Raw genomic sequence first — 20,184 nt, forward strand, 5'->3', positions numbered from 1 at the left:
GAAAGAAGCAGGATTGCACAAGTCTGGTGTTAAATTTTGGTGTTACATTTGCTGTTTATCAAAACTAACAGCAAATGTAACACCAAAATTTCTGACATTTGATTGAACCAATGATGATAAAGAACCAAGATTTTTGATCACAGTGTGAACAATGCTTTCAGGAGCACAAACAAGAACTTCTGTTTTCCCAGGGTTGAGTGAAAGATAATTAGCAGCCACCCAATTCTTTATAGCATCAACACAGTCCTGAAGGATAGATATATTTTTTTAACATTATGTGGAGAAAAGGAAATGTACAGCTGGATATCATCTGCATAACATCAGGTCCCAAACTGTCTCTGAGAGGTAATAAAGATAGTGCAAACAGAATAGGTCCCAACACAGAACCATGGGGTACACCACAGGACCAAGTGGCAGATGAGGATACAAAACTATGAGCAGCAACTGAAAAATTGAGCAGGTTGAGCAGTTATTGCTGTTGTACTTCTTCAAACTTTTCTTCAAACTTTGCCTATATGTTCACAAAAAGTAGAGCAGCATCTAAAATGAATGATGACATTTAAGTCACTTGGACCCAAGTGGACTTGCTGATGTTAAGGGTTAAACTGAACTCTTATTATTCCACCACCATTTTGTCACAAATCTCTCTCTCTCATATATATATATATATATATATATATATATATATATATATATATGGTCCGTGTGCCAGAGTAGCCAGGAATCCTTGGGCAAGATACTGAACCCCAGGTTGCGCTCCGACGCAAGCGTTGGAGTATGAATTCATGTGAATGTTAGACAATAAAAGCACTTAGCTTAGATTCATATGGAAGTACTTGGGTAAATGAAAACGTGTTGTATAAGTACTTTGTGTGCTCAGTCAGAGTAGAAAAGTGTTATATAAGAACTAGACGATTTACCATTTAGAAGAGGAAACAACTACACTTCCAAAGTCCACTAACTGACCCCTTCAACTGTGAAAAAGATAAGCAGAGAAGGATGGATGCATAAATATATTGTTGAAAAAAAATATGAAACATAAATAATGAAACAATAGGAAATAATAAAACAGTTTGGAAACCAAAGACAGCAAACTCCAGAGCCTTCAAACAGAAGAAAAAAACACCCAAGCACTCAAATAGAGGAAGCCACCCAAGAGGGAAACAAACAGATCCTCTGACAGGGAACAAATGAAAACTATGGCTATAAATACACACAGGTGCACAGAATGACAGAATCAGACAGGGAAAGGAAGCACAACCACACACAAGATACAGGAGACAACTATTACCAAAATATACCAGGAAGTAACTATTAAATACAGAGATTAGACACACAAGCTGTATGTAGATACACATACAGCAACTTTACACTGAGGAAAACACTGGGAAAAAAAGGGGAAACTTTCTTGAATAGCTAACCGAAAACCTCAAAATAATCAAAAAAAAATCCCCAAAATCCACCGTAACTGTTCAGGGAATGATACAGTTGACAATGAAAATTAAACTGAAAAAGCTGAAGAGAAAAGATGAGATGAGTTGAGGTTTGAAAACTGTTACAGGCAGGCAGCTTGATCTGGAGTGAGAGGCCATTCCAGAGTTTTAGAGCTGTGATTGCAAAAGAATGATTGGCTGTAGAACCACAACTGCTGCTTGGAACTGCTAACATCTGATTAGCAACTTTACACTGAAATAAGCATTTCATAAGGGTTATAAAACTGTAACATCTGTCAGATACTTTGTGGAAAGCCCATACAAGCGTTTGTAAGTGAACAAAAGTATTTTGAAATAAATCTTGAACTCCAAAAGTAACCATTGTTACGTTCACCTTATTTTCTCGCTTAAATATGGGAAAAATCTTTTTAAAAAAGCGTCTCCCTGCCTTTTCTGTTTTCAGGATAACTGATCAGATGCTGCAGCCTGGTACCCATTACAGTTTTAGGGTCTTGTCTCAGTTTTGTGAGTCTGGGGGATGTCCTCTACACGTGCTGCACCCTGTTGAACTAATTACAGGGCTTAAATAGTCCGAAGTCTTGCTGGAACAGGATTTGGGATCCCCCAGATTTCGACCAGTACCTTTGTGACAAAAACCGTAACCTCCAGCCACTAAAATTAGCACCAACATTGGCTCAGATGTTTCTGGTTTTGGTTATTTTATTTATATTTTATATGGCTACACAAAATAACAAAAACAACCAAGGTTTTAGCAGAAATACATGTGAGTATCTCTGATGTGATTTCAGAACCACGGACAGAGATCATTTGTGTGGCAGTGCCATTCCTTGATTGTGATGTGAAGGATGCTGACAGAGAGAGAGAAAATCACTTATTCACACAGCAGTAGGAGGGTTGGGGTCTGGGGATCCTGCCACAGAAAATTCTAAAGATCAAATAATGAAATTATTGTATTTTGGTGAATTTTTATGCATATGTTTCTAGTCTTTTCTGTCCTTTATGGAAAAAAATATTTATTTGCATTAAAGAGAACACAAAAATCTGGCAAAGTTTAACAATGAAAATATTTTTAAAGAGAGTAGTGCAAACATGACAGTAAAATTTCTGAAGTCACCTCAAAAATGTCAGACATTTTTTGTTTTTTTGACTCATGTTCATTTACATCAGATAAGAATCCTCCTCTCTTCAAACAAGCCACACTGGGCTGATAAGAAGAAACCTCAAGCCAAGTTCAGCTGCTTCTGTGTGTCTGCCATAGAGAAACAGTTTAACAGTTTTTGTACAAGTGTTTTTCACTGTGTCGACGTACCACAGTCACTGATGTCAGTCTGACACCTTCACAAAAACTCCTTGAGAGCTTTTTCATGTCTGAATACTATTGCTAGAGATCAGAAGAGTTATGTTTGGGGCTTCTAACCTCAGTTTTCCTGCTGTTAAGATGTCTCCTGATGCAACACCGTTCTGTTAAATATGTCAGAGATTTTCCCTTGTTTGCATCTTGGCTGGCTGCAGGCTGATAGTCATGTTAGTCAGTTGGTCTAACCTAGGAAGCAGGCTCAGCATTCCCAGAATATCTACTTGTTTTCTGGCTTCTTTTACTCCAACATCGGTAATATTAGCCAAAGCCAAGGGTACATATGCTGCTTTTCCAACAGTATCAGAATCAGAACACTTGGGGGAAATTGGTGTTACAAATGGTCAAATATATAAATATGAAAGATAGTAAATGTAAAAAAATAAGCAAAGATATTTTAAAAACAAGGCACCAGGTCCTGCTTTGGCTTGGTGGGTGAGCAGGCGACCATCTGCCAAAATGTAGCAGCTTCAATTCAAATCAGACCTGAGGCCCTTTGCTGTATGTCTTCCCCTTCTCTCTCTCCCGACCCTGCTGTCCCTCTTCATAGCTCCACCATCCATTAAAGGCAAGAATGCCCCCAAAATAAAGTGCTATGTGTTTTTTTTTTTACTTTACTGTTACCTGCATGTATAATGCAGAAATTAGAAGCACTTGACAATGTGGAATATATTTTTTCAATTGTTAAGGAACTGGGATGATTGCACACACTGTACACCAACACAAAACTTCTGGAAGGAAATAATCTCCAAACTTTCTCAAACCTCAGTCCACTTGGCAACCACTGTGTTTTGGAGATGGATGCGCTCTTGTGTAGCCTAAATGAAATCTCTGGTCATAAGCAGTGTTTTTGAGCTGTGCTGTGTTTTTGAAATTGAGCAGAACAACATGAAACACAATTAGTTATTCGCTTGTTGCTTTTAATCTGGATACTTTGTATCACAGACAGACATTAACCTTTTAAATGGCTGCACCAAAATCACCTGAAAAAACGACGTAACACTCTCTGGTTATTACTAGTTATGGAAAACCTATGTCATAGTCTTTTAACTGGCCTCGTCCTTTCCCCGGGACATATGTAGTGCCTTTTATATGGCAGGCTAGACTCTCCCACTTTGATTGACACCTCATTTGGCCAATCATGTTAAGAAATGGGCCAATAATAACCAGAGGCTGTCAGGTAGTTTTTTCAGGTGATTTTGGTACGGCCAGTTACATGATTGGCCGAATGAGGGGGGGGGGCCTCCATTGCATTTCGCTGCCCGTTATATTTTGAATTGCACACCAAACCCGCCAATCATTTCCTGAATCAGTCACGTGGTACGGTCGGCTTCTGAGGCTTCGAATTTCACCACAGACGTCACCGACACAAGCCTCGATACACGCTTCACAAAAATCTCCCTCCGCTTCAAAGCCTCAACACAGAAGGACGACACATTAACGAAAGCTTAGCCTCGCGTACCGAGGGGCGAGAAGCCGGAGAATTGAGGCTCCAGCTTAGCACGAACAGTTCAGAAACAATTTGAAATGACAAAAAAAGCTATTTATTAACTGAATAAGTCGTGTTTTAGACTGCTTATTGCTAGCGGATCTATTCTGACCCAAAGTGCAACCGTGACTGGTTCTGAATGGCGGCTTTACAGCAGACAGCTGCTCCGCTCTTCCAGGTACTGCGGACAGGTGTCGTGCCAAAGCAGTCATGGTAGGACAATAAGGGTGCATTATAGCAATTCAATTCAATTCAAAGATCTTTATTATCCCCAAGGGGGCAATTATTTCCACAGCCAGCAGTACAACAAAGATAAAATTAAATTTATACCGTAAAACATACATAAAAATGCATAGAATCACAACAAATGATTTAAAAACCTAATTGCTGATGGAACAAAAAGATTCTCTTAATCTATTTGTCCTGCATCTTTGGACCTGATATCTGCATCCAGAGGGAAGCAGCTTAAACTCCTGGTGCAGTGGGTGGTGTGGGTCTGCTAGGATCAGTCTGGCCTTTTTCACTGACCTCACCTTTTGTAAGTCAGCAAGGTTGATTAAGGCTGTGCCAGCAGTTTTTCTACACACCTTTACAACTCCTAACAGCTTATTCCTGTTCTTAGCATTTTAAAGTCCGAACCAGCAGATAAGATTAAATGTAAGAACAGACTCAATAAAACAAAAGTAAAACATTTTCATGAATGTAAAATCCACGGAGCTTCCGATAAATGTGCATCCTCTGATGGGCCTTTTTGCAGAGTAAATCTACGTGGGCTTCAAAGGTCAGCTTATCGTCAAGGGTTGTTCCCAGATATTTATACTGGTTTACGACCTCGACATTTTCTCCAGAAATGACCACAGGCACGGTGACTATCTAGCAGGGGGGCACAGATGTTGGCAGACGGGGAAACACAGTGTGTGTAGTGCAGTTTAAACTAGTAGTACACTGCAATGTCCTGAAATTTGTATTAAAATTCATTCAATTTACTTACAAAACGATACGATACTTTTGTTTTTCAGCGTTTTAGGTTTATTGGAGCGAATACACACTATGAAAAAGTAGCTTACAGAACCACGTAAGAGCTTGCTTTGAGGCATGGCAACTGGCTTCGCCTCCTCTGCGCGCTCTCGAGGGTGGGGATACAAATTATGTCGGGGATAACTACTTTGGCACGACACCGGCACAGAAGCTCACTTTCACTCCTGCTCCTCCTGCCAGCTACTGCGTAAAAAGACAAAAATGCAAATAATCCCAGGCCGAGCAGCCGTGTGCTAATTAGAAAAAGCTAACAAATTTCTGGTAACCTTTGAGTCACCATGGCATGGCCATGGTACCGGTTTTAATTTTGTTCTACTTTACATTAAAGAGTTGGTGCACAGAAACCCATTTGTACTATATTTTATTCCTTAACCCAATGAGAATCGATAAGGGAATCAGAATTGATACATTTTTATCAATTCCCATCCCTACATCTAACGTTACTTTTTTTTAGACTGATGCTCAGTCACATCAGATAAGAGCTCTCTTCACTTCAAACGAGCCACAGCGAAAACCTCACGGCGTGTTCAGCTGCTTCTGCAAGTCTGCCATAGAGAAACAATTCAACTGTTTTTGTACGAGTGTTTTTCACTGTGTTTACGGGGCACAGTGACTGAAATCAGTCTGACACCCTTACAAAAACTTCTCCACAGCTTTTCCAGGTCTGAACACTGCTCACAGAAGTCAGATGCCTTGAGTAAACCTTCAAACACCACAAATGATCAAATCCTGCATTCAGAAAACTGTAATTCATGATTATTAATCCTGGTTTATCAAAGATTCATTTTTCTGTCTCAGCTGTTTGAGGTGGAAATAATTTCAACTACTGTATTTATTGTTAGATAGTTCAGTCCAGTGTCTCACCTCAAATTATTTTTGCTCTTTTTATTTTGTAACCTGACGCAGCTTCACATTTTGTGTAGAATCCTAATCTGAAGAGTAATTTAGCACTAAGATTGAGAACAGTCTCGAGCAAAGTGCTGCATGAACATGTCTACTGAAATACACTGTCTTGTCATGAAACACTGCCATTGTTGTTTCCTCATCAACCTGGTTGTGGTTTAAGCACAAAACATAAATGTTGTTAAACTGTGGACATGATTTTAAAAAACAGTTTCAGACAGAGTGGTAATGTAAGGGCCTGCTGTTGATTGTTTGTCTGTTTGTGTCTTGCAGGTTCCTGGTGGGCAGAGCTAATCAGTGCAACTGGGAGCACCTGGCCAGTCTCCCTGGAGCATTTAAGAGCTGGCTGTCTCAGCTCGGGGGGGGGGTCTCTTTCCTTCCCTCCTTTAACCAGCACCAGCATTGGGATACCTTATTTTGTGGCAAAATAAAATGGTGTTCTTGAATTTAAATTGTGTCTCTCCTATCATTTGTCATGGCCCTTGAGCCGGACTATGACACTACTAAGAAGTTCAATACAGCCAAGCTTTTTTTGGGTTAGCTGGCTGGAGATAACGGGTATCACAACGGTGGTCTGCTTCTGTGTGCGATCTCATAAAAATGGGTGTTTTGTGGGTCATGTGACTCTTCCTCCACACAATCAGTGATCCCTGGGAGTGTAGCCTACTCCAATCAGAGACATGAGATGATGATGATGATGATGGTGATGAGAAAATGTGATTGGAAACCTCTAAAGAATATAAAAATATAGCTGTAAAATGTAACACTGCTGTAAAAAAGACAAAATGTTAATACTGCAGAAAATCATTAATCATTCTGTGATTTAGCGCACAGGGTGGTAAAATAAACATTTTGTCTTGGGGCCACTTTTGTGAGTTTTGTGTTTGTCTTTTATTCTTTTATCTGGTCTCTGGTGGAGAGGTGTGTCGGTGGGCAGGTATCCGTCTGGCTGTGGGTGGAATTTACTGTTCGGCTCATCCCTTCTCCACCTGCATATAAGGTAACCTAGTGAGGGGTATGTAAGGCCTGGAGGTTGCCTCAGCTCTTTGCCAGATCGTTCCACACTGCCATGGTGAACATTGGGTCCACCTTGTTCAGTGTTTTTCCTGCTTTCGCCCGTCTGTTAACCCCTGTTCTCTGTCTTTTCCAGTAATCAGATATGTGCTACAACTATAGCTCCATGTTCTTTGACCTCCGGATTTGGAAGGAGATTTCCATCAGCCTTACCTACACAGCCAGTTCCTCAAATACTCATTGCTGTCTGTGCCATCACCAATTGCCTCTATTCTCTTCCACAGAACTCCCGTGCCCCCCCCCCCCCCCCCCCCCCCTTAGCTTTTCACCTACACTTTGCTGTAAATAAACACTTAAAGAATTTGAACTGCTGTCTGAGACTGCTTTCAGGGCCCAAACCAAACATGACACCTTTTAATTTAAGTTGGTAATTTTATCACTGTGTGCTCTCAGTGCTGCTGTTTCTATGTAATGGCTGCATATTAGAGCTCTGAAACTTAAACCTAAACCATTTAGGCATTAAAGCTGACTGTTGTAGATTAGATTGCAGCAACATTTATACATTTCTGTGACAACACAGTGCTTCCTTCACTGGTTTTAATAACAATTTACTAACTTCAGTGTAACAATGTGCACATTTAAAATATATTTGCCCTGCACATAACCTAAATTCCACTTAAAATATCATCCACTGTTGTTAATCTGACTGATAGTCTTTATGTATAATCTCTGTGTGGCCTTCCAGCTGCAAAGTGGCACGAGCTATAAAGGTTGCCCAGGAAATCATCAGATGCCCTCTTCCCTCTCTGGAGGAACTTCACAACATCTTCTGGGGTGAATCATATTTCATTTTTTGCCATCAAGCACACAATAGAAGACAATAAAGTCAAGGACAATTCAACTGAAAAACAGTTTCTATCCCACAGCCATTAAAACATTCATCACAGTTAAAGAATACATTTTAATTATTACTGATAGCACCGACGCAATGTTGTGAAAGTGATAAATAATCAGCACATTCACAGTTTGCACATTAAAAATTTTTAGTTCCTGTCATATACAGCTATTGTTATTAAAGAGACGACGTGGACTATAGTGGTGCAGCTTGTTGAACTCCTCTTTATTCTTTTAGTGCCACCTGTGGATGTACAGCGCATTCTCACCAACAACTCCCGCACTACAGAAGCCTGTTGTGACATCTCACTACATCTCCCCCTTCCAGCAATAAGACACACATGCTTAACATTACATGGATGCTGTACACACATACTAACCAGTTAGAAAATAACATTTCTGAACACTAGGACATCGGGGTAGACTGCCCTCAGTCCGCAGTAACGTAGGGATTATTCTGCCCTCAATAGTTACTGTTCCTACCACTAGTATAAATCAATTTAAAGTCTTTTGTCCTTTTAGAGAACAGCTCACAGCTCCAACATCTATAATAAGTGAAACTTTATAGTGTACCAGTACAACTTCACTTTAACCCTTGTTTTTATTTTTCCCTTTTTGTTTTTCTTTTTTTTTTTTTTTTTTTTTTTTTTTTTTTAAACAAATCAGTCTTCTATAGAAATAATAATAGAACTGTATGGCATGCAACAGGAGTTGCCTTGTTAACCCCTGAATTTAGCAGAACAGTAAATTTAACAAATGTCTGAACTCAAGGTCTCACCTCTAAATATGTCAGTGAACTGGAACACATGAAATACAGGACCTTGAGTAACTAAGTGTCTCTGTACCTGAGAGGAATTCTCACTACTCTACCCCGGGATGTAACTTGTGAACCCTTACATGGAGTGGAACCCTCCACCACGGGGCTCGACTGTCTCTGAGCAGGGCTTCTGGTTGGTTCCACTGGGGAACTGGGTGACTGCAGCTGATCCGATTGATCAGTGGACTGTGGGACGGCTTGCAGGTGTCTCCGATTCCGTCGCAGCACCGCTCCATTCTCTGTCTCCACCAAATAGGATGGTGGCTCGTGGCATTTGGTGATGACTCTAGCTGGGGTTTTCCAACCTTTTTCCCCGTCCAGTTTTATTCTGACATCCTGTCCAGGTTGTAGTGTGGGAAGGGGTTGTGCAGAGTGACGGCGGTCATGAAAAAAACGATAAGCTGTCTTTGTCTGGTCGTCCGTCTGCTGAACCTGTTGCCTGTCCACCAGAGTAACTTGCAATTTGTCCTCCAGCATTGGAAGTGTAGTTCTAATCTCTCTTCCAGTCATAAGCAACGCAGGGCTCACACCTGTGGCAGCACTCTGGGTTGCTCTGTAGCACATCAGGGCGAGATGTGGGTCAGGCTGCTTCAGGATGTTTTTAGCAGTCTGAACTGCTCGTTCGGCAGCCCCGTTCGCCTGGGGATAATAGGGGCTAGAGGTTGTGTGCACAAATCCATACTCACGACAGAAGGCCTGGATTTCAGCAGATGAAAACTGAGTTGCATTGTCACTGACCAGCTCCAGTGGTATTCCCCACCTCACAAATATGCCCTTAAGTCGACAGATGACATCACGGCTGGATATAGAAGTCAGGCGAGCTATTTCAATGTCTCTGGAGTAATAGTCTGTCACGATGAGATAATTCTGTCCCTCAAACTCACACAGATCTGTAGCTATGCGCTGCCAGGGGCCCTCGGGCAGGGGCGTGGTCAGGAGAGGTTCACGCCTCTGGGTAGGTTTGTTTTCAATACAGAATTTGCACGATGACACTGTCTGTTTAATTTCGGCACTGATGCTCGGCCACCACACTGCCATCCTGGCACGTGCCCGGCACCGTGTTAGTCCCTGGTGTCCTTTATGCAAATCTGCCAACACTTCAGCTCTCTGTGCAGCAGGAATGACCAGCCGATCCTGATATAACACCAGTCCATCAGTTTCTGAGAGATGTGCTCTTGCAGAATAATAACGGTGCAGATGTGGGGACAGCCTTGTTTTGGGCGGCCATCCATTTCTGATGAAACCTGTAATCTGTTGCAGTTCATCATCAAGCTGAGTAGCCACACGGATCTTGCTGAGTCTTTCGGATGAGACAGGTGCATTCGCTACTATTGACTCTACATGTGCTTGTACTACATGATCTGTAGTCTCATCACTCACGTGTTTCTGCGGTCTCCTGGATAGAGTGTTGGCCACCACCAGCTGTTTCCCTGGAACATGTTCAGCTTCCACATTGAACCTTAAAAGGCGCATCAGGAGTCTCTGGCACCTTGGAGGGGCTTTGTCAAGGTCATATGTATTTATGAGCGGCACCAGGGGTTTGTGGTCTGTTTGCAGGCGGAAACTGTCCATTCCCTGAACGTAGCGTGCAAATCGTTCACACGCCCACACGCCCGCCAAACACTCCTTCTCGATTTGAGAGTATCTCCTCTCGGCATCCGAAAGCATGCGTGAGCAGAAGGCCACCGGCTTTAAGCCGTCTTCGTGTTGTTGTAGTAGCGCTGCTCCTAAGCCGTAGCTGCTTGCATCAGCGCTGATGACAGTTTTCCGATTTGCATCATAATATGCAAGTGCTGGGGCTGACACTAGCATGGCTTTGACAGCAGTGAACGCCTGTTCTTGCGGTTCGTCCCATACCCACTTGTTCTCTTTCCTCAACAGGCTGGTGATTGGGTGTAGTTTGGTGGAGAGGCCTGGTAGGAATCCCCCTACATAATTAATCAAGCCCAGAACTTGACGAAGCTCCTCCACATTTGTAGGACTCTGCATCCGCGTGATGGCTTCCACCTTAGTCGGGTCTGGTTTTATGCCCTCGGCACTGATGATGTGCCCGAAGTATCGAGTCTCTGATTTGCTGAAATGGCACTTTGCTTTGTTCAGCTTCAAGCCACTGTCCTTGACGGTCTTCAGGACTGCGTTCAAGCAGTTGTCGTGGTCCTCTTTGGTTGCTCCATAAACGAGTATGTCATCCATCACTACGACAACGCCTTTGTGATCGTTCAGCAAAGTGGATAGCTGTCTTTGAAAGATTTCTGGAGCTGACGTGATTCCAAATGGCAGCCGTCTGAAGCAGAATCTGCCGATGGGGGTTATGAATGTTGTCAGTCTCCTGCTGCCTGCATCCAGAGGGATCTGCCAAAATCCACAAGAAGCATCCAAGGTGGAAAACACTTTGGCCCCAGCCAGCTTTGGGGCAATGTCTTCCAAAGTTGGCAAGATGTAACGCTCTTGTTTTACTGCTTTATTTAAGCGTTTAAGATCCACGCACACTCTTACTTGATCTCTGTTTTTCTTTTCAACAGGAACCATCGGGGCACACCAATCAGTGGGCTCAGTGACCTCTTCTATTATGCCCAAAGCTAGCATGCGCTTCAGTTCTGTTTCAACCTTAGCAAGAAGGGGAAATGGGACACGACGTGGCGTTGTCAGGCTGTAGGGCTCTGCATTTGCTTTTAGTTCGATTTTAACAGGGTCGCATTTAAGCAGGCCAATTTCTCCAAAAACGTCCTCTAGGAGGTCTGTGTCTATGTTGTCAATCCTCTTAACCAAACCCATCCTCCTAGCAACACTCCCTCCCAGCAGGTTATGTGCATAAGGTCCCTTTATGACAGTGACCCAGAACCGGTATTTCTGTCCTTTAAACTGAGTCGTGGCCAGAAACTCGCCCACACATTGGACTTCACCCCCTGGGCTGATGACAAGTGGCATTTTACCTGCAGTGACCATTCTTGGGCTGCTTGGCAGTCTGTTGAATGCAGCCTGTGACATTACTGTAATGTCAGCACCTGTGTCAATTTTAAATTTGACAATACAGCCATTTATGGGTAACTCCACATGCCACTCATTTTCTGAATCTGGCTGCTCAATTATAGCTGGCTTAGTATCGATTACTGCTCCAAGAAAAAACATGTCGTCCCTGTCGGCTAGGTTATCTGAAGCCACTGTCACCTCTTTCAGCATTTTTGTTTTGCACACTGCTTCAAAGTGTCCCATTTTATTGCATTTTCGGCACCTTTTGTTCTTGGCTGGGCAGGCCTGCGTTTTCCCATGTTGTCTGTTACAGCGAGAGCATGGAACTGGATTTTTGGACTCACCGAAATCCTGCTTTCTCCGCCAGTGACCATCGTTTTTGCCCTTGTTTGTATGAAAATGCCGTCTCCCTTGACTCATGCCGTCCACAGCATGTTCTGCACACAGACTCGCGCTCTGCTGCTTGATTTGTTCGCTCTGGCGCGCTATTTGAATAGCTCGTTCAAGTGTGAGGTCTGCCTCGAGCTGCAGCTTTTGGGAAACATCACGGTCCAATATGCCGATCACGATCCTGTCTCGGATTTGTTCATCTTTGGTCCCTCCGAACTCACAATACTGTGCTAGCTCGTATAAACTTCTAACGAACGCTTCGACTGGCTCTCCGGCTTTCTGCACTCTCCTATGGAAGCACGCTCTGTCGTGAATAATATTCCGTTTTGGCACAAAATGGTCGCTAAATTTTGCCATTACCGTCATGTAGTCCAGCTCGGGATGAGTTTCTGCGGGTTCCTCATCTGAAACTTCTTGGTTCGTCTCCTCCTCGTACACGAACGAGTCGTAAATAGCCTCCGCCTCTCTTCCCATAGCGTAGAGAAGCGTGTTAACCTGTACTTCCCCGCTCTCTCTGTCCAGCTTTGATGCCACTCTGAAACGGTCGAAGCGACGGCGCCACATCGGCCATTCCGCCGGGCGGGAAAAGTCAAAGGGTTCTGGCGGTCCGAACTTTGCCATATCTCACTCCGTAGGCGTCCTGTCGGCCACTTCTGACACCATGTCATATACAGCTATTGTTATTAAAGAGACGACGTGGACTATAGTGGTGCAGCTTGTCGAACTCCTCTTTATTCTTTTAGTGCCACCTGTGGATGTACAGCACATTCTCACCAACAACTCCCGCACTACGGAAGCCTGTTGTGACATCTCACTACAGTTCCTTTAATTTATTTTGTATATATTATATATATATATATAACAAATTTCCACTTTTGTCTTGCCTTTGGGTTTAAACTATGTTTTTTTTCTAGTTCTGTACAAATAAACAAACAAAAAAAATATATTTTTGATCCCAAAATTTTACGGACTATGATCATTGATCAAATTTGTCATTTTACCATATAATGCCAGTTACTAGTGGTATTCATTTAGGTTTTAATCCGTTTTCAACCTGTTTTCTCTTCAAAAAAATGGTAAAAATAAAGACAGATATCATGATGGGTGACATCAAGTGGTTCTTTGTATTCATGCAAATAAAAAAAAAATTACTTTTATCCATCCATTCTCTTCTGTATATCCTCTTCAGGGTCGCGGGAGGGCTGGAGCCTATCCTAGCTGTCATAGGGCAAGAGGGAGTGTACACCTTGGACAGATCGCCAGCCTGTCGCAGGGCCAACACAGAGAGACAGACAACCATTTACACTCACACCTATGGGCAATTTAGAATCACCAATTAACCTAACCCCAGTAACTGCATGTCTATGGACTGTGGGAGGAAACCCATGCAGACACAGGGAGAACATTCAAACGCCACACAGAAAGAATTTGAACCCAGACCTTCTAGATGTTCTTCAAGCTGTGAGGCAGCAGTGCTAACCACCATGCCATTGTCCTGCTCCTGTTTAATTAAATAAATTTGTTTCAGAAGTTACAAAAATAAATCTTTGTGTCTTTCAAATGTATGTTTGCTGTTTTGTGTCCAAAAAAAGTAAAAATTCTGAATTGACTTAATGAGTCAGAGATAAAGATAAACTTTATACAAGACACAGAGAAAAGTGAACCAAAATGAAGTCCACGTGACCTGGCTGGGTAGAAGGGGGGCATGAAAGGAGCGACTGGACCCAGAAAACAAAAATCAGGAAGCAGAAGAATCCAAAAACAACACACAAAAGTTGAGGGAATTGGCCAGATAGCCAGTGGAATGCATTAAGCAGTTCGGGGGGGCTGACCAGGAGGCCAGCAGAGGAGGCAAAAGATTTCAGGTGGTTGGCTGGTAGACCAGTAGCAGGGACCCACTGGAGTCCATCAGAAGGCTTGCCTGGCAGTCAGTGTCATAAGAGGATATGGAACCCCTCATGAGACTTGGGTGGAGGACAGAGTCGAAGGATACAGAAAGCCCCTCTGGAGGAGGCAGAGGTGGCGAAAGTACTGACATTCTATACTCAAGTAGAAGTACAAGTACTTGTGTTAAAAAATACTTTGGTAAAAGTCGAAGTACAGGTTCAACTTCTTTACAGGCTCTGAAATGTACTCAAAGTAAGAAAGTAAAAGTAGCTCTTTGGAGGACGTTTCTACCTGCTATTTTTGTGTAACACTAACTGAACCTCATTATACATTATTGTAATAATATAAAATAATTAAAAAAAAAGTTATTCCAATCTAAATGTTAATTCTAATGAATGCACTCAGCTTGAATCTGTTATGTAGGACACAAACTGTGAAAGGGAATTTAAACACAGCTCTATTCTCTGTGTCCTCCATAGTAGAGGGTGACTGTGCCTCCACCTAAACACAAACATGAGGATACTCAGGGGTTACAGTGGGATTCAGAAGGTGGAGGAACCCTAAGATCAGCTGTAGTGGCTCTGCATGGGGAGAAGAATCACAGATTTCTGTTGTAGCTGCAGTAAATGATGTTGGTGTGCAGGCTGTGATCAGCTGACCTGCTGCTGCTGCTCTGAGGTTTACTGCTCTGTGTGGATGAACTGAACTCACAAAGATGTAACCCAGTATTTCACAGCTATCTGAGCTGATCTCCATCCCCTACACTGACAGCATACAGGCTGTAGAAATGTTGGATTCAGTGAATGAATCTCAGCATCAGCAGCTTTGATTCAAACTCATCTCTGCTGCACTGATGTAACCTGTAACTCTGACCATGAACAAGCCTCTGTGCACCAGTTCAACACAGAGCTTTATTCTGTGTTGAACTGAGCTTTATCTGTTTATTACGTACTAAAATGCGGTGTTTTCATACAATCTTTGGATAACACAAAGTCAACATACTTCAGTTTGTTTTGCAGTCCTTCCCTTTAAATCTAACCTCTCTTCTTCCTCTCCTGTCCTCTTCCTCCATCTCTGAGTGAACTTCTCTCTCTTTTCTCTCCCTGTAAATACAGCAGCTCTTCTTTTAGCTAGCAGACACACTGTGTGACAAACTGCTCACACTTTGTGTGTTTGCTTATATTTGTTGAGCATTTAGAAACGTTGCATTTACCTGACACACGTTACTCCCTTTATGCTTGCTCCTCTTCAGTAGCGCTAGCTAAGCTGTTTATATCCCGTGAGCACAACTTACGGACTCGGTTCAGCCCTCTGTAACCCCTGATTATAGCGCTATAAATGATACATTAATTATATGGGTTTGCACATTTAATCCCTTTGTACATGATAAGCCCTGGTGATGGAGGATAAACCAGTGCGATTGTCTCTTATATCTTATTATTCCTCCGTTTAGGCTCAGCTCACTTGATGTTTGACGGAAATGCAAACTTTTCTCAGACATGTTAAATCTAAAGTAATAAGTCTGTTTTGAAAATTTAAGAAGTAAAAAGTACAGATACTTGTGTAGGGAGTAAAAGTAAAAAGTAGTCAGAAAAATAAATACTCAAGTAAAGTACAGATACCTGAAAAATGTACTTAAGTATCCACCTCTGGAGGAGGAGGCTAGCAGTGATGAGGCAGGCGGGACTCCTCTGGTGTCTTGGCTGGAGACACCGGCGGGTGTCCTTTGCCACCTTTGGCTGGTGGTGAAGCAGACCCTTTGGGGACCAGCAGCAGCAGGGAAAGAGACAGAGCCCTCTGGATGCTGACCTTCTGGTTCATGCTGAGAGACCACTGGTAGTTTTGGTGGAGGCCAACAGGCTACTTTTAAGATTAGGTTTAAAATTTTCCTTTTTGATAAAGCTTATAGTCAGGTGATCCTGAACTGTTCCTTAGTTATGCTACAATAGGCCTAGGCTGCTGGCATTGACAAATGCTTGCTCATGGGGGGTCATTTTGACTGTTGGGTATTGAATTGAATTCAAGTGAAGCGTAGTGTAGTGACACTTCACTACACTACACTTCACTTGAATTCAATAGTGTAGTGTTCTGGAAATATCCTACCTGCAAGAGGGCTGATAACACACCTAGGACACACTGGAGATATATCTCTTGGCTGGCATGGGAATGTCCCAGTGTCCACTCAGACGAGCTGGAGGAGGTGGCTGGAGAGAGGGTGTCTGGGCTTCTTTGCTTAAGCTGCAGCCCCCATGACCTGGATAATAACCAGATAAATGGAAGTAGATGGATGGATGGACAGACGGATGGGTGGACGGATGGATGGATGGATGGATGGATAATGAATGAATAATAGTTGCTTCTATTAACTAATGAGGAGACTTTCCTTCACTGACTGCAGGGGGCTGATTTGGCCCTTCTGTCAGGTGGTCTAACCTCTGGGGTCTGTACTACAAAGCAAGTTCAGCATCCTCCTTATCTTGCTTCTCTTACTGTAAAACTGGTTTTAGTGATTACAAGAAGGCTGTTATCAACTCAGTAAATCCAACTGTTATCAACTCAGGGTGGCTGTAGCTCAGTAGGTAGAGCAAGTCACCTACTGATCGGAAGGTCAGTGGTTCGATTCCTGGCTACTCCAGGCTACATGCCAATGTATCCTTGGGCAAGATACTTAACCCCAAGTTGCTCTCCGACCGTCCCGTTGGAGTATGAAGTATGGAGTATGTGTGAATGTTAGATAATTAATAGCACTTAGCTTAGTAAACATGGGAGCGCATGGGTGAATGTAAACATGTTGTATAAGCGCTTTGAGTGCTCATACTGAGTAGAAAAGCGCTATATAAGAACCCAGGGCTTCCTAATGTCCTACGAGTGCTTTCACATGGAGTTGGTGCCATAAGATGAATCACAAACATGGACGTCAGAGCAGGATGTTTTACAAACAAAGAGGAAACTGTAATTGATAAAATAGAAAAATCCAAGCCAGTTGAGGTGATTTGGACATCTGATGCTTCCTCTGAACATTTGAACTCTACTCAAACTGCTGATCCTGCAAAGTAAATCCTAAGTTTCAGAAAATTGATTCTACGGGATTGTTTAATTGGGTGCAATCCCAAAACTATGTGTGACTTAAACTAGGGCTAACTGTAACACAATCTAACCAAAGCAAATGAAAACCAAGATGGTCAGAAAGGAGGAGTAATAAAGCCATTCTGGGAAACTAGCTTATTTAAACTCCTAAGGAAGTGACATAATTTACTTTTATGAGTTGGGGGAAATCACTGATTTGGATCTGAAAATGAGGAAGCAAAGGCAGATCCAACAACCAGGGGTTGAAAGAATAGCAATTTCTTTCTGACCTCAACAGATTTCACATGCAATGTTTGTGTGCCGTTCTCCAAAGAATGTGTCTGCCAGCTAAAGGTAGAGCTGCTATATTTCTTAGTAAAAATAAATATAACCCAATGTGTGCTAACTTCATCCTCAGAGATTTAGAAAAATGTGGGGGGGGGGGGGGGGGGGGGGGGGGGGGAAAGAGGAAGATGATGGTATTTTCAAAGATAAGGACTGCAACAATCTGGGGCCATGAGTGACTGAGCCTTGTGCCACACTTATTATTCACTTTGTTCTGCTTCCAGTATTTCCCATCCATCCAGTGTTTTGTCATTCCTTGTGCTTATTCCTTCCTAGTGTATGATCTTAAGGAGTGTTTTAGGTTTTTGCATTTTCCTGCCCCTTGTCTACATTGTTTGCATTCACTGATAACCTTTCTTTGTGTAACCTCTGCTTGGATTAAAGTCTGAATATTGGACTACCTCCTATGTCTTGAATTTGGGTCCTTGGTGAGCTTCACAGTTCCTTTAAAATCCCACCTCTCTACACACAGGGCTTAGGTTAGACATGTTAGGCATTTGATGCTATTGCTTTGATTTACTTCTGATTTATCTTTTTGCTATAATAAATTATTACCTAAAAGTGCAATAATTAAGTCAGTCAAAGTAAAGTTCATTGTTAGTCACAGAGAAATGTGTGTATATACAGTGAGAAAGTGAGCAGTAAGAGTTTTTGTGGCAGTGACTCATATATGTTTCCTCCTGCAGCACTGACAGGTTTTTGTACGAGGGTTTTTCACTGTGTATGGGTGGGTTCCACGATGACTGAACATCCACACAGAGCTGAACAAAAACCTCCAGCCTCACCAGGACTGTCTTTAAAAAATGGAATCAGCCAAAGTAATCAAAAACATACAGAAACACAGCATCTGTTTCAGGTGAGTCTTCAGCAGCTTCTTTTATACTTAATTAACATTGTGTTTCTTCACTTTTCTGACCCCCATGTCTCTGCTCTGTGTGCAACTGAAATGTCTGGCATTTGTACATTAATTTGATTAAAAATGCTAAATTTACTTTCTGTTTGTTCCTCTGGTTTTACAGCTCAGTGTCAGACCTATGGAAGTGGATTTTTAACATTTTTGAGCTGCTATGAGGACGACTGACAGCTGAGAGGTTTTTGTATGGGGCTGTAACACTGTGATGCTCTAACATTTGGAAATCCGATCCGTCTCACCATCAAACCTAAAGGTAAGAAAAATCACTTTCTCTTGGCTGATATAGTGAGAAATAATTTTATTTTAAAGGTCTCTTTAGTCCAAAACTGAGTTTTTATGGTTTAAAGCTTAAACTTGAAGGATCAGTAGAGCAGTGATGTGACGACGAGCCGCTGTGAGACAGAGCTGCCGTGCCCTGCAGCTCACCTGCCAGAGACACAAAATGTAGATTTAAAAAAAAGAAGAAGAAAAGATTGACACAGAGATCTGAGACAGGATGTACAGAAAAGGCCTTAAATAATGAATTCTGTTCATTCAAACCATGAAACTGAACCATGAAATCCAAAGTAGAGTCAGCTGCAATGTGTAGTTTCTTAGCGTGTTACAATGCTGTGAATAATGACAGAAGCACATAAGTGTGTGCTGAATGTATTATACCACAAATTCAACTCATCCTGTGTTACACGAAGAGTTAAAAAAAAGCAAAATAATCACAAGTAAAGAGAGAAAAAGAACTCAGAGAGAAGCCTGAACAATAACTAAATGAAGCCTTTTGAACATCAACAAGCCAAAGAAATCTCCCTGAAAAGGTCGCTTAGGTATACAGATTTAGGAGGTTTAAAGCGGTAAAAATAAAATCTTGGTCTAAAGTTCTGTTTTTAAAATTTTGTTCTTGTTTTGAAAACAGAAAACCTATTAATGAATAAAAACAGGAACAAAATCTGTACCAAAACAAGTTCTGAATTCTTAAAGTTTAAACTTTGAAATGTCTTTGTGTGCAGGTCTGATGAATCTGATATTATATTAATGACTAAAATAGTAATAATATATGTAAAAAGTGTAGACTCATAAAGTAAAAAAAAAGTCAAATGCAAACGTACCAGTACTACAGTATAATACAGTACTATAATACAGAACTATAGTATGATAATGACAATTCAAGGCAAAGTACTTGCTGCAAAAATCCAAAAAGGCAGACGGAAAAAAGGAAAACAGTTTCTGAGACGTCCAAAATGTGCAGTTATAGCGTCATAAATAAATGAATCTATTAAAAGTAAAAACAACACAGTAAACCAAAATGTCCATAAAGGCAAGTTACACAAATAGGCACAGAATAAATTATATAATGACAATAAAGCAATTCTGAGATATATATATATATATATATATATATATATATATATATATATATATATATATATATATATATATATATATATATGGTGGTCAAAACATCACATCTCTTTTCAGCCTAGCAATAAAAAAACTACTTAAAATGACCTCACACTGACTTTCTGTTTGCTAATTTGGACGTCTGTTATTATCTTAACCACTAATTTAAGAGTTCAAAATGAAGGTGGTGACTGTGATCCGCAGTAAAATTATGAAGATGCATCTTTTTTTTTTCCAAGAAATTCTTACATTTTGTAC

The 20,184-nt window shown here is 41.7% G+C and overlaps 2 protein-coding genes across 3 annotated transcripts in view; both read left to right on the forward strand.

The window, feature by feature from the left end:
- LOC115795251 (M1-specific T cell receptor alpha chain-like) overlaps positions 1-20,184 on the forward strand; it is a 111,338-nt gene that overhangs the window by 20,776 nt on the left and 70,378 nt on the right. The window lies entirely within an intron of this gene.
- The window catches only part of LOC115795247 (immunoglobulin kappa light chain-like), a 29,720-nt gene that overhangs the window by 6,026 nt on the left and 3,510 nt on the right, over positions 1-20,184 (forward strand). Inside the window, exons 1-2 of one of the 2 annotated variants that reach the window (XR_004021247.1) lie at positions 18,335-18,477; positions 18,641-18,787. Coding sequence is in view for 1 of the 2 variants with exons in the window: in XM_030751078.1 (XP_030606938.1) it covers positions 18,741-18,787 (47 nt within the window). In the remaining variant the exon portion in view is untranslated. Of the gene's footprint in view, positions 1-18,334; positions 18,478-18,640; positions 18,788-20,184 lie in introns of those variants that run through there. The other variant, XM_030751078.1, reaches the window with a different exon arrangement.

Source organism: Archocentrus centrarchus, chromosome 17, assembly GCF_007364275.1.
Source record: "Archocentrus centrarchus isolate MPI-CPG fArcCen1 chromosome 17, fArcCen1, whole genome shotgun sequence".
In the NCBI taxonomy this organism is placed as follows: domain Eukaryota; kingdom Metazoa; phylum Chordata; class Actinopteri; order Cichliformes; family Cichlidae; genus Archocentrus; species Archocentrus centrarchus.